Source organism: Salmo salar, chromosome 09 (assembly GCF_965601325.2).
Source record: "Salmo salar chromosome 09, fSalSal1, whole genome shotgun sequence".
NCBI classification, from domain to species: domain Eukaryota; kingdom Metazoa; phylum Chordata; class Actinopteri; order Salmoniformes; family Salmonidae; genus Salmo; species Salmo salar.
Window position 1 is genome coordinate 23,419,022 of NC_138299.1, and position 14,039 is coordinate 23,433,060.

A 14,039-nucleotide genomic window follows, 5' to 3' on the forward strand; every position below is an offset into this window, starting at 1 on the left:
CCTGAACAAATCCTTCACATTGAGTTCTTACTCCTTTGAACTCTGTAACTGGGAGAGGTCCGGTCTGCAGGGCAGGTTTTACCACTCCAGGCACAGACAGAGACACCTCAGCAGAGAGAATAGGATAGCCTAGCACTGGGCGAGAGAGAGAGAGAGAGAGAGAGAATGTATGTATGCCCAGGTCCACAGGATGTCTGGGAGCAGAGGAAGAGGCTGCTTGACAGTTACATCAACATAGATATCTTTATTTCCACACTGCTGGAGCTGGAGGATAAGTCGATCATAATATTACAGTCTCCTCGCTTGGTGAAAAAACACTGACTTTGAATGCAAGGGACATGATTTAAATCAAATATGTAATATCAGCGATACATCTTGATATTACATACATTCATTTTAAAAAAATCATAATAATCATAATCTTGAGGCATTGCTGTTCTATTTTATTTATTTTTTTATTGGATATTTAAAAACAAAGTACACGTACAAATTGATGCGCATGATTAAGAATCGTTGAAGATAAACACAAAAAAAGTCTACAACCTATTTAAATTGTGGTCCTCTTTCACGATAGCATTTGTCATATGTGGCAAAATAAAAAACAGAAGCTAAAATGGCAGGTCAATATGGTTATTTAGTCATAAGAGCACAACAACATATACACACTATAGACAAAAGGAGGCTATTTGGTCATTATCATTGGGCTAGGATGGATTGCTCACAGAGGCACCCAATCCATTAACCAGGATTTCAACAACCTTTTTAAGCTACTCAGAGTAGGAATAGTTTTAACAGACCAGAGGCAGAATATTCCACTCAGAGGCTCCTGAATATAAAAAAGTACCTTTCCCTGCCAGGCTTCTACACACAACACGTTAGCTCGCTCTATTGTTGTGTTTGTAGGAGTCTCTAAAATGGGGAAGGTAGTGAGACAAAATGCCTAGGAGCTGCTTCATAGATGATCCTATGAACCCAGCTAAGTCTGGTCTGTGTGACCCTTGACTCAGACGGCAGCCAGTTGAGCTCCTAAAACTGTCTGGTACCAATATGAGAACTGTAGATGGGCTCAGATTCAACTTGTTCTGGGCTATTCTGAGCTTGCTTTTTAGTAGATTAGTTAAGCCTTCGAACCAGGAGGTGCTAGCATCAAAATGACATTTGGATGAGCACATCAGCTAGCACTTTCTTTGAATCTTTGTCCAACAGCTTAGACTACATAGCCAAGAACTTGGTCCTGGTGTAGCACATGGGGATGTGTGAAACTTACTCCTCAGCCTGAACTTTCCCCACTTGCACCAACAAATAGCTAGCTTTTCCGTGGCGCCGACTGGTAAGACGCTTGAGGTCCTGGGTTCAAGCCTCGGTGTGAGCCGAATCAGGAGGAAGTGGTACTCGCGACACTAAGCAAGCAGCGTGATGTCCCTTACACTATTAGTGTAAAGCAGCGTGATGTCCTTTACACTAGCACCTTACCTAGTACCTTAGTAGCCATACTCCCTCCCTGCCAGGTTGCCATCTAGTGTACATCCTAAGTAATTAACTGCTGTTCTGGCTGTGAGTACCTGTCCTGCTAGCTGTACCCTGACGTCTGAGGACTCGCTTAGTTTCATTTTGGACCCAAACAATATTCCTTCTGTTTTGCCGAGGTGCGGAGATAGCTTGTTGATGTTAGTGAGCTCTACACTCAGTATACTCTCCAGAGTGGTTTGGTTTATGCGAGACACCAGGAGTGCAGAATCATCTGCATAAAGAAACGGGTGACATTGAGCGAGCATCCTTGATATCTTTAATGTACAGCAGGAATAACAGAAGCTCCAGCACACTTGCCTGTGGCACGCCACAGCTTATTTTACAGTGAGCTAATGAACATAAGCACACTATCAGTCTGGCTTCATCTTGGGGTGGTAGAGAGGTATTTTTATCTTTGTATTATTTGTCCTTGTTGGATTTCCATGGGTCTTGACTTATTGATGGTCTGGAGGAGAGTGTAGTAAATGTAATCCATGTGTTTGTTGCAGAGGCCCTGTGCAAACACAAGACAAACAATTACAGCACTGATTAATAGGCATGCCATATTAACGGCAGCAGCAAACTCGGCACACGCTGAGCCGACACACTATCCAGTTTTCCGCAGGAAAAAAATATTCTATAGGACTAACGCCCATACAGTCAAGACTATTATAGTGCTACCATTGTATGATACTTTTTTATCCCACGATAACAGATTGCCAAGATAAGTAAATACAGTGAGTGACTGAGAACACCAATGCTGATACACTTGATGTTTTCAATTTCATATTCAGCCCTAGAAATGAAATAGGTATAGTTAACACTGAGCAGAAAATAAAGATCTACAAATAACAGATGCAACTTTTCAAGAGCATCTCTTCCGGTTTTCTGCAAAGTGAGTTTGCAGAACCCAACCCCTCTGAATCAGCCATGTTTTCACCATATCACTACCCATCTGTTCACACTCATTCAAGAGGCAAGACAATCTCTCTGTAGCAAAGACATCTAAAGCTCACACAGCAGATCTTGACTAAATGTGGTAGGTAACAGTTAGCTTCAACAACACTGTGTTATTCTACAGGTCTAGTATAGAGCACGATTATTATACCAGTGATACACAGACCCATGGATTTAATTTACAATATGAATGATTTTAAAACAAGCACACTATATCACGCAGGAAGGAGAGTGTACATCTCAGCATTTATCCCATTAGACTGAGAAAATGACAGTGAAAAGGCCTGCCCACCCTAATCCCAGGGGAGCACTTTGAATGTGTTTTGATGACCTCATAGGTCAGTGTTACATGTTACATTACACAAAGGGTTAGCCCCTTTGCCTTAAGGGAATAGCAGATAAAACAAGGTTTCTATTGAAGCCCTATGTAACACACCTTGACCAGGACACGTGTACAGATGTAGGATCTTAATTTGAGCCAGTTTGCTACCGCAGGAAAATAATTCTGCAGCAACAGGAAATGTGAATTATTATGTGGATTATAATTAATTTTATTCATTTTTCGCAAGGGAAAATCAAGTCTGAAATTTCCATGTGGAAATTACAAACTTTAGAAGACTTTTTAAATGTCAAATACACTACAAGTTTTACATTTCCTGCATTGCACGAAAGTTCTCTTGCAACAGGGTGATCAAATTAAGATCCTACATCTGTATATCCATCAAACCTGCTGAGCTAATTACAATACAGCTTGTGATGATCCCTGTTCTTCTGCTCATCTCTCTCGCCCTCTCTCTTTCCTTACAAAGTCACAGAGGGAGGGCTAGCTCCATCTACAGCTACATTAAATGTGCTCTCCACATTTCCTTTAACTTTGTGTTCTAGATTTTGTTTGTTTTACTTTTACTCAACATAAATTGTAGTAGGCTTACTAATATCAATCATCTGCCATTTTTACACCAACTACTGATCAATAACATAACCATAATTCAAACAAATGATTATTTCTTGAAAAACTCAGAATCTCCAATTCATATTTATATAAAGTGCAATGCACAAACTACCAGAAAATGTTGTTCCAAGTACAGTAACATGTTTCTGGGCCTACTAACATTCTGAATGAATGATATTTACAAGTACATTTCCATTTTGTTGTTAGTCTTATACTATACCTGTGTTATTGTATTTGTATTATGCCCAGCATAACATATTTAAGATACTATAAGAACTCTCTCTTGAATACACAACTTATTGAGCATATACAACTAACTAAAGGGTTTAGTAGGTTCTCCTAAATTAAGTATCCTTGGTTGAATGAAGGAGATTGCTGAAGAAAAGTTATTGTATTCGTTCTGTTTCCATATGTTTATTAAATGTATTTCTTAGAAGTCAAAGCTTATATTATGCTATTTCCTTTTTCTATAGAAAATGTATTTTATGCAGTTAATTCACAGATATAAATCCTTCAATATAGTAGGCTATCGACGTCTTCTCTTGATCCTGAGACTGTCCTTTTTTATATGAACCAGATTGTATTGTTTTGGCGCAGAATAAATTCCCCGTACATTCCACTGGATCAGTCATGCGGGATTTTCAAACGAGGATGAAAGTGATGCTCGACATGACAAAACAATGAAGTGCAGATAGCTGAATGTAGCCTACTTGTGTGTGTAGCCTATGTATGTATATATTTGTTTGTCTGTTTGTTCTATTCTTGTCTAAAAAAGAAATGTGTAGGAGTGTGCATCTGAGAGAGGGAGAAAGAGAGAGCAGGAGAGAGAGAGAGAGAGAGAGAGAGATGGAGCGAGAGAGTGCATGCACATCTGAAAATGTATAATAGTTTTTCATGAAAAGGAAGTTGCATTTGTGTAAATTTAACACGGTGTAAATGTATATATTTTAAAGTTGCACCATGATGGTGATGATTGGCATAGATGCACATGCACTGTGAGAAGGCAAAGGGGTTTCAATAATTGGTTAAACAAGATTGAGGTTACAATGTTAAGTGGTAGGCCTAAATCAATGAGCGAAAAGATGAAACGGGGAAGAAGAATTGGTATAGGTAGAGTTTGATTCATACATCCCAATTGTGTTAAATGAGGGATTTGAATCCCGCAACTCTTAACCCGGAGGGTTCACTTACCAGAGGCACAGATAAAAGACGCCATCGTCGCCAATTAGCCGTGAGTCAGTGGGAGCGCTGATTGCCAGAGGCGTTAACTCGTTTTCGCTTTAACGTCGTCCTCCTTTTAAGATAGAAAGTCCCTGAGGAGGGCTGGTGTTTAGAATTTTATAAATAATGTAGCAATTTAAACGGCGAGGGGCAAGCGAGATCCAACAGATAACGATATTAGGCATAATGATTTCCCACACAGCACTGTAAAGTATTAGGCTATTAAACACACGCAGGTAAACAATCTGTGCGTTATTTGATAGCTATGGCTAGAGCTAGCTCGTGCTACCTATATGATCAGGCTATTATTTTTGTATATGTAAGCTAATAATTCTATATGTAGCTTAATAAACGAAATGGCATACAGTAAACTAGGCCTCAAAATCTGTATAGATTTCAATATAGCCTATTCAACAAAAAAAAGCTGGTAAAGGTAGATTGTTTTAGCAATACATTTTGTCTTGATCTCTGTGTGATATGGCTTACTGCAACTTGCTTCAGAAAGATCCTTTGAAATTAAGGAGAGGCAGATACAAAAGAGAGACCGACCACTTTGAAAGCATACTTTCATAATGGGTAGACGGATAAACAAATAGCCTATATTGTTTAGTTTTTTTAAGTTACCATACCCAAAAGCACCCGGGGACAGTCACAAATCAGTAATGTTAACACATGAAATGTTCTAATTTGCTGCAAAAACATAGTGAAAACAATATAAAAGAAAATACAGATACAGTAGGCATATAAACAGTAGATATACCTCCCACCTTGTCATGCGCCATCCCTCATGGACAGAGAGCAGCTGTAGACTGAAGAAATCCCCGTCATAAATTAGAAAACTTTGCTCCAGTCGAGATGCAGATATGAGTCCGGAACTGAAGTTTGGTAGAAAACAAATCTAGAGGGCGTGATCCACTACGATTTCCGTTCATCAAAGTCTGTCAAAAGAAATTACATAGATTTTTGCATTAGTCAATATGTTTTAGATTTTCAAAGCGTAAACATAGGTCTAACGATTAAATACTGCACTTTTGACATAGCCTAGGCTATCTAAAAAGACTTCCAGGGAGGCAACTGACGATTCATAAAACTCACGGGTCTGTCTCTGTTGATAAATCTAAATCAATATTCAAATCTGTTTGAAGTGAGCGGGTATGCCAGTGTGAGTGTATGTTTGTTGTGTGTGTGTGTGTGTGTGTGTGTGTGTGTGTGTGTGTGTGTGTGGTGTGTGTGTGTTCCTCAAAGCTTTTAAGATGATACATTTACCAAGCCGTGACAAAACCCTCGGCATATTGTTTTTGTGTGCATACAGGTTTAACATTCAGGTGACGTAGGCTATTAGTTGTGTCTTGAGTCAATATCAATGGCGGAAATCAGTTACCATTTCTGTTCTATTAACTATTCAACTAAAGCCCCTATTCAACTATAATAATTATAATAATAATAATATACATGAAGATAACTTACGTGAGCTATGGACAAAATACATTTATTTTTTGTAGAGGGATTCCATAACGCAATTTCACCTATTATTATTTACACGTATCACAAATTGTTGTGAAACGATCATTCAAAATGTAAGCCATAGGAAATACATTTGGGGGAAAAAATACGTTTTCATTATTCACAATAATTTAAAAGAACTATACCTTTGGGAGAGAAAAACAGTCTGCGTTGATTTTCTCCTGAAGTGTATGTGGTCCACTGAGTTCTCCAGTCAATTCAAGGTTGCTGTAAAAATGCATCCACTAATTTAAGTCGGATGTCACCCAACTCCTGCAGGGATGGTCTTCTCTCTGTTGATGTGTTCCAAGCACGACATCATGTGTTAACATGGCTGGATATTTAAATCTATTCATTTTATGTTTTTAAATAAGCCACCAGCAATTATTATTACATTTGGCAATAATATATGAGGCCCAAATCTTTGGTTAGTCTGCCTCGTATATTCCCTATCCTGGCTGAATTTTGGTATAACAACTCGATCGAAGCGGGCGCTCTGTGGATGGGAGCACAGTTATAAGGAAATAAGACTCCCTAAATCCCCCCGTGCTACGCAATGGAATGTGAGAGGACCGTGTTTTAGCCTCCACTTGGAGCGCCTGCTTTTCGCTAGGACGGTTTTTGTCATGGCCCCAGAATTGTCATGGATTCGTGGGGAGCGCTTCATGTTGTTATTAGTTGTTGTTATTAGTCATTATTCGGGAGATGAACAGGCTGTGGATATTGCTTTTACCATGTCCACTGATCTGGAACCATTTATGAATCGTGAGGGTTGTTTCCTTTTTTACCATGATAGGGATTTTATATCAAAATTGTTAAATGTGCTAAACAGACGTAAGTAATGTATATTCACGAGATGGTTAAATGTCCTCTGTCCACTAACCACTCAAATGAGTCGTGATGCAGGGAAACAACTGTTCCTATTCCTTTGCTAAGATTTCCAGCCCTGTGAGTTTGAGGTTTTATTGCTAATTTACTGTCAGCTCGGGGATGAGAATGTTGTCAGTCGTCCCCTCGCTGCCATTGGCTGAGGAGTTTGCGTCAAAAAGTAGCTGGCGACATTTGCTTCTCAGCAAATTTCCCCGCGAGAGAGACAGACCCCCATCTCCGAGTGCTCCAGACGTTCTCATTGGCCAGACCTCTCTACAAATCCAACTCAGCAACTTCACTCAGAACAGACTAACAAATCAGAACCGTATGTATTTTACCAACATAAACGCGTTTGCACTCTACCATACATTGGTGCAAGTGTTAAAGATGAAAGTTTTGTCGGTCTTTTTATTCTAATATATCCAAAGCGACAGTTACTTTTGATTGGTTACCTTATAGGATTTCGAAATTATAGAGAGAGCTATTTTATTCAAGGAAAGGAGTGGACAAAGAACTATCTTCTCCGGCCACATTCCTGAGTAAGTTGCTATGTATTATTATTATGATTATGATTAGTAGTAGTAGTAGTAGAGGTTATCATTATTATAGGTATAGAGTCGTAATTGTACGACAAAATGATGAATAGGCTACCTATTAGCCTATATGCTATACAGGCGACATCACACAGGAAACATCCCGCAGAAAAAAAGAATAGCCTATAACAATAAAATAAATAAAAGTGTGTATTAGGCTGTATCAGGTTACTGTGTTTGTATAGCATATTTACGGTCATATTTATCCAGGAGAAAGAGCGAAACATCCTGACACATGATAATGGACTAAGTAAAGTCATTAGACCACTGAACACTCCGGTGTGTATTGTGTATGGATCTTCAATGTAAAGCCTACAGTAGGACACTGGGAAACAGTTATAAGACACAGTTTCTGTTCTACGTGACAATGAATGTGCTAGTTTGTAGCTTCATTTAAATCCAAGTTAGGCCAATCATTTGAGCCGTAATGTTCTTCAACATGAATATTATCTTTTAAAAAATGGAATAGCTAATGTTTGTTCGACACTTCAGATGACTTTGTTCAATCTGCATTCCAGTTAATTCTCTCAGTTTGTGTGAAAATGCATGCAGACAAAGGGCGATAATTGAGAAGGCGTGTAGTGAAGCCCCTCTCTGCCTGTACAACACCTCCCTCCCCGCTCAGTCCTCCATGGAACAACCAGGCGGGACAGGGCACGCGGGAGGATCATGGCAATTCTCTCAAATATAGCCTGCATTGCAGAAATGTTGCACTTTTTTATACAGAGCTGTTTTCGTTGGTTTATGCTAAATTAGTTTTTGCTTAAAAATGTGTTTTGTTTGACGCAGGGAGGGAGTGTTTATCCATAAAAAAAGTCAGAAATCAAAAAGTCCAATTCCCATTCTAAAAGTGAATATTTTTCTAACACTTTAATATCAATTGAGTAGACTAAAAACAACACTATCTGCTAATTTAATAGTCAATATATTCTTTAAAAATATCGCCTAGAGGCTAGGCTAATATTTAGCATATTTAGCATACGCCTGTAAATTGATTTGTTTCCATTATCCATATGTCTAACGAAAAACGTCTTATGAATTGTTCTATCATGATTCTGCATGCCATATGGATATTAAATAAAATAGAGGAACCTGTGTATTTTTGTTAACAGTTATTTTCGTCAGTTTGCAGAATTATGACCGAATGCTGTGCAGAGGTGAGGATAGCGTCCTGTAATTAGGGTGCGCGTGCCACACGGATTATCTAATTAATTAATCAACAAATTTTTTAAATCAGAATTAATTATTGGACAGGGTCATTATTATTGAGCGGGTGTGCAACTGTTATGCGATGTCTGTTTTAAGAGTGACAGATTGAGTGGAGGTAAAAAAAACGTTGGATGGATATTCAAAAATGCAACTCAGATGGAATAATCAAGAGACACAGAGGGGGTAAGGGTGTGGGTCACCACACATTGAATTTAAGCCAGTTTTCCAGGTAGAAATATTCCAATATCATCGAATTGTTCAATCTTTATGAAGATACTCTGACTTGCCTGACTTAACTGACTTCCCTAGTTAAATAAAATGTAAAATAAAATAAATACAAATACTCCTGGAAATATATTAACCTCATTTAAAATCTGAAATATATTTGTAAAGCCATTGACGTGGAAAGTGGCATACTATCGAATACATTACAGTTAGTCCAATTATGCTCTCATTTGTAAATTCAAAAACGGAATATTTTCCTGTGTAATATAATTTTGAGATTTCATTGATTCATCACCAATGTCAAAGCATGAATAAAGCATGCATTTAGCATTAAATTACATTAATTATGCCTATTAAAAGGAACTATGCCTATAATCCAGGCCCTGCATGAATAATCTTTGTCTAAATAGTTTACTTTATAAAAGTTTGACTGGCAGGGCTGATGTGTCCTCCAGCCCAGTACTATGTTTTTTTTTATGGGTTTTAGTACCTTTAAATGAGTCAAGAGGCGTTTTGACAGTGGGAGATAGGGGGAGTTAGCCTATAACTTAGAATAGGGTTGCCTGTTTGGTTAACTCAAGTGCCCTAAGCATATGGCCTCGTTAGCAAAACATTTCGATTGCCTTCTGAACGTTCTTCAACCTTGGAAATCTAATTACAGAGAGCAATTAATTAGGATGGTAATGGTGAAGAACCTATTGGGCACAGTCGAGTTCCCTTCAAGTTTTAAGTTGTTAGCTGAAGTAGACTTCTGTTTTCACACTTTAATGACACCCTATTCACATTTACAGCGATTACTGGTGCGGACAAAACCAAGAGGCAGAGTGAAAAGCTTAGGTTAGTGAAATACCTAAATGTACAAAATGGTCCCGATAAATTGACTGCATTGTTAGCTACTTTTCGCCAAGGGGGTTTTTGTTATCTGTCGGGTCTACGGTGTCTTTGTCTCGGCCCCCATCAATTCCCTTATATTTGACACAATTAGTTGGGTTCTATGTAAATTGTGGTCCTAGCTGATTCCCAGTGTGTGTGCATTTGAGCGACTGTGTTTTGTTCTTTGAGAGGACTTGTTGCAATTATAGGATGTTGCTTTTTTGGCCGGGGGGGTTGGGGGGTGGGGGCGACGTTTGGTCAAGATGAGCCAAGCTGAAGAGGACAGCTGGGGGTCTGGGACTGTTTTAAGAACACACTGCGGCTGGATAATATTGTTTCCCAAGTAATTACAGCGCTGAGTCCATCAAATGCTATTTAAACTCGATGCAACTTGCTTTACTAAATGTCTTATCTTATTGTGATTTCTGGAACAGGCATCCAGCGGCAAAATCGAGACAGCGAGAAAAAGAACAGATAAACAACCAAGGACATCTACGGGCCTTACCCAATTTTCAAAATTTTCTCCAACTTTACCCCCCAGTCCAACATTAGCATGATGTCGTATCTGAAGCAACCACCTTACACAGTCAACGGACTGAGCTTAACGACCTCCGGAATGGACCTTCTGCATCCATCCGTAGGCTATCCAGGTGGGTTTCAGCACTTTCTACGCGTGCGCATGGATGCTTTAATAATTTATGTCAACTCTTCATTGGATTAAATAGTCCAATTAGGATCAAATCACGTAGGCCTATAGCCTGCTAAAGCTTTAATGCGTCTGATTACAAAAACACGCCAATGGATTCTTGCTAATAATGGTGATCATATTGCTGCAATGAGGGAGACGTCAGCTAACTGTTGCATTCTGTAGTACGGACTTTCAAAATGTCTTTCATTAAATGTTTGTAACGTGTCATTGGTCCTGAATTCGTCTTAGCTCTGGATAGCAAATACATGTGAAATAACGTTTTTATAACTTACACTTAAAATGGAATACAATTCATTCACAGTTGTCTTAATAACCCTGCTTTATATTCTGATAAAATGTTAATTCTACCCACATGAAATTAAGTTATGCATCTGTTCATTTTCAACAGCGACACCCCGCAAGCAGAGGCGAGAAAGGACGACTTTCACACGCGCCCAACTTGACATTTTGGAGGCACTGTTCGGCAAAACTCGCTATCCTGACATATTCATGCGCGAGGAAGTAGCACTAAAAATCAACCTCCCAGAGTCTCGTGTACAGGTGAATGTGGACCAACACAAAACATTCTCTATCTACGTATCCCTGTGAATAATACAAATCCTCTGTTTGTGGCAACTCAAACGAGGAGACAGATGGTCATAACAAATATTGGCATAGCATTCATAAAGAGAACCTTTGAAAAACTGAATGGATTAATCAGTCTACTTTTTTTTATTTTTTTTTAAGTGAAGTGTTGACCAGTGCTTTTCAACATCAGTATAATAATGCATATCCATAGTCTGTGATCAATACAACACATATTTTCAGCATTATTTGATTCACACGTGCATAAAGAACTGTTTGGTTTATGCGTCAAATGCCTATTTTCGTCACATTTTGGAAACTGTATATAATAGATGGCTTGCTTTAAACTGTTTGGGTGATTAACTGTTTGCTATTTTGTATTTTTTAGGTTTGGTTTAAGAACCGAAGGGCAAAGTGTCGCCAGCAGCAACAGCAGCAGCAGAACGGGGGCCAGAACAAGGTGCGACCTGCCAAAAAGAAGAGTTCTCCAGCCAGAGAAGCGAGCTCTGAGAGCGGGGCGAGTGGCCAGTTCACACCGCCCTCAAGTACTTCAGTCCCGACCATCTCAACCAGCACCGCGCCGGTATCTATCTGGAGTCCAGCCTCTATCTCTCCGATGGCTGACCCTCTCTCTACCTCCTCCTCCTGCATGCAAAGATCCTACCCAATGACATACACACAGGCCTCGGGATACAGCCAAGGCTATGGCGGATCAACGTCATACTTCGGCGGAATGGACTGTGGTTCTTACCTTACTCCCATGCATCACCAGCTGTCTGGCCCCGGGACGACACTCAGTCCTATGAGCACCAACGCTGTCACAAGCCATCTGAGCCAGTCCCCTGCATCCCTCTCCACTCAGAGCTACGGAGCCTCGGGGCTAGGCTTCAGCTCCACGGCAGACTGCTTGGATTATAAGGACCAAGCGGCATCCTGGAAACTGAACTTCAATGCAGATTGCTTGGATTATAAAGATCAGACTTCATCTTGGAAATTCCAAGTCCTGTGAAAAAAACAATGTGTAAACTATTCAAACAAAGACAATGAAATCAAACATATAGCTCTGACATCCTTCAATAAGATATATGCTTAAAATACTGAATATTCGTGTCGTCGGTAAGGAACTGCGAGAGAGAGGGAGCTATCGGTTGCGCCTCGCGTTGATGGCATGATGTTTGGCCCCAGCCTGTAGAGGAGAATTTAGAATTTATTTTAGCGTTGGCTAAGAGACTTTATTTTCATGAACCTCACAGGTTATAGCCCTCTCACATGTATGTCTGTCTGTGTGCCTCTATGCTTACAACACCTGTTGGTTAATTTAAGGAAAACTCGGAGTGGACCCTTAGTAATTTATGGTACATCACAGCCACGGAACAAATCCTTATCCCAGAACAACATGGCGAGAGGAGCGGATCTTTTGGTTAAGAGCTTTGGATGGACAGGCTTCGTTTAAGCCTTATAACTTGCCGACCTATTGGCAGAGAGACTGATCAGGATGGTGTGTGGACTGCGCGCACCCGAGGCGACATGGATGCACTACTTTATTTAAGAAAAAGTGTTTATAAGGAATCAATATGTAGTTTCTAAGAGACAATCAGTGTGTGTCTTATATAAATGGTACATATGTGTTTTTTTAATCTGTGCTAGCCTTCGAAACTGTGATCTGTTGTATTGTATGCAATTTGTGAGCACCCTCGCATCAGCGATGACTCTCTGCTGTGATTTTAATAGATTTGTAACTTTTTGAACAACAAAAAAATAATGGATAATGATAAAATAATAATTATTGCAAGAGACAACCTGACTGTCCAAACCCATAGTAGAACATCTTAGGTGATACTGGAAAAGAAACTTGATTGCTGAGAGCTCTCTAGATTTGCGCGTCGTTCTCCGTTGATAACACGCTGATTGTGGATACCTAACATGGCTCCAAAGATGGTGTGACCCCACCGCTGAACAGACATGAATAAAGGTCCTGTGATCTGACCCCCCTCCCCCCATTCATCAATTAACTTAATATGGATTCACTATTGACTGTGTGTGAGTGTGTGTGTGTGTTGATTATCATACTTATGTATTTTACAAGGTCATCCTTGGACCGATCTGGATTAAACGTTGTGTAAGTAGGTTTTATATGTACTGTATGTCCCCTCACCTTGAATCAGGGGCGGAATGGGGCCAAAAATCTGCCCTGGCATTTCTAACAGGAGGACTCCACACAGCCCATTTTTTTGCCCCCTTTACTAGCAAGATAATGATCATTTTGCACACAAAATGATCCTCATAGAAGGAGTCATAATTCCATTTATTGGAATAATTGAGAGAGAACACCTGTCTCATGTGTTTTAAGGATATGTTCATTGCAAAACTAACAGGACTTCAGCCATTCAAGCAAAAAGTCTAACAAAATCTTGGTAGGCAAGATAAATGGCAGTGGCCTAGGCATTGTTATTTCCTCAGAATAAGATATTTTCTAAATAAATGAATGAACGAATGTCAGTCATATAAAAGACTCACTTAAGAACAGCAATAACATCCGCGATCATATTCATATTCAAATGACATAGAAAAAACCCTGTTGACTAGTTGTGATTACCTTTTAAGAGCAAGAGGGCGGGCTGTCTTATCATTTCCAGAGAGATTTTCCCCTACTTCAGGTTTTAAGAGGTGTGTTAATTAGGTCTGTAATTACCATCTTAGTAAGCAATCATTAGCCACACTTGGCCGTTCAATATCCTCCAATCCGCCTCAAACGGTAAACAGGCAGCCTGCTGTCTACAATGACCATTGCTATGGTAAAGAAAACATACTGTGTAAACCTAGCTGTGTTTCAATCATAATAAATAATGGATCA

At 39.5% G+C, this 14,039-nt stretch overlaps 1 protein-coding gene and 1 long non-coding RNA gene across 3 annotated transcripts; one reads left to right on the forward strand and one right to left on the reverse strand.

Moving 5' to 3' along the window:
* Nucleotides 1-422: 422 nt before the first annotated feature.
* LOC106611021 (uncharacterized) lies at nucleotides 423-7,086 on the reverse strand. Its single transcript, XR_001330042.3, has 3 exons — nucleotides 6,289-7,086; nucleotides 5,407-5,577; nucleotides 423-2,023 (listed from the first exon to the last, which is right to left on the reverse strand). It is a non-coding gene; the product is annotated as an uncharacterized LOC106611021 (long non-coding RNA).
* A 205-nt stretch (nucleotides 7,087-7,291) lies between these two features.
* Nucleotides 7,292-13,171, forward strand: otx2b (orthodenticle homeobox 2b). Of its 2 annotated transcripts, XM_014210818.3 has the most exons (5): nucleotides 7,292-7,551; nucleotides 9,831-9,876; nucleotides 10,347-10,562; nucleotides 11,010-11,161; nucleotides 11,574-13,171. In XM_014210818.3, exons 3-5 carry the CDS (start codon nucleotides 10,466-10,468, stop codon nucleotides 12,192-12,194), a joined length of 870 nt encoding a protein of 289 aa, XP_014066293.1. In that variant the 5' UTR covers nucleotides 7,292-7,551; nucleotides 9,831-9,876; nucleotides 10,347-10,465; the 3' UTR covers nucleotides 12,195-13,171. The 2 variants fall into 2 exon arrangements, with proteins under 2 accessions (XP_014066293.1, XP_014066292.1); XM_014210817.3 differs by lacking the exon at nucleotides 9,831-9,876 and having other exon boundaries at nucleotides 7,293-7,551.
* The last annotated feature ends 868 nt before the right edge of the window (nucleotides 13,172-14,039 follow it).

Bases quoted from the DNA above. Each gene is read 5' to 3' on its own strand.
- otx2b (XM_014210818.3), top strand. From the start codon at position 10,466: ATGATGTCGTATCTGAAGCAACCACCTTACACAGTCAACGGACTGAGC. The intron at 10,563-11,009 runs GTGGGTTTCAGC...CATTTTCAACAG, and splicing joins TCCATCCGTAGGCTATCCAG to CGACACCCCGCAAGCAGAGG. The intron at 11,162-11,573 runs GTGAATGTGGAC...TGTATTTTTTAG, and splicing joins TCCCAGAGTCTCGTGTACAG to GTTTGGTTTAAGAACCGAAG.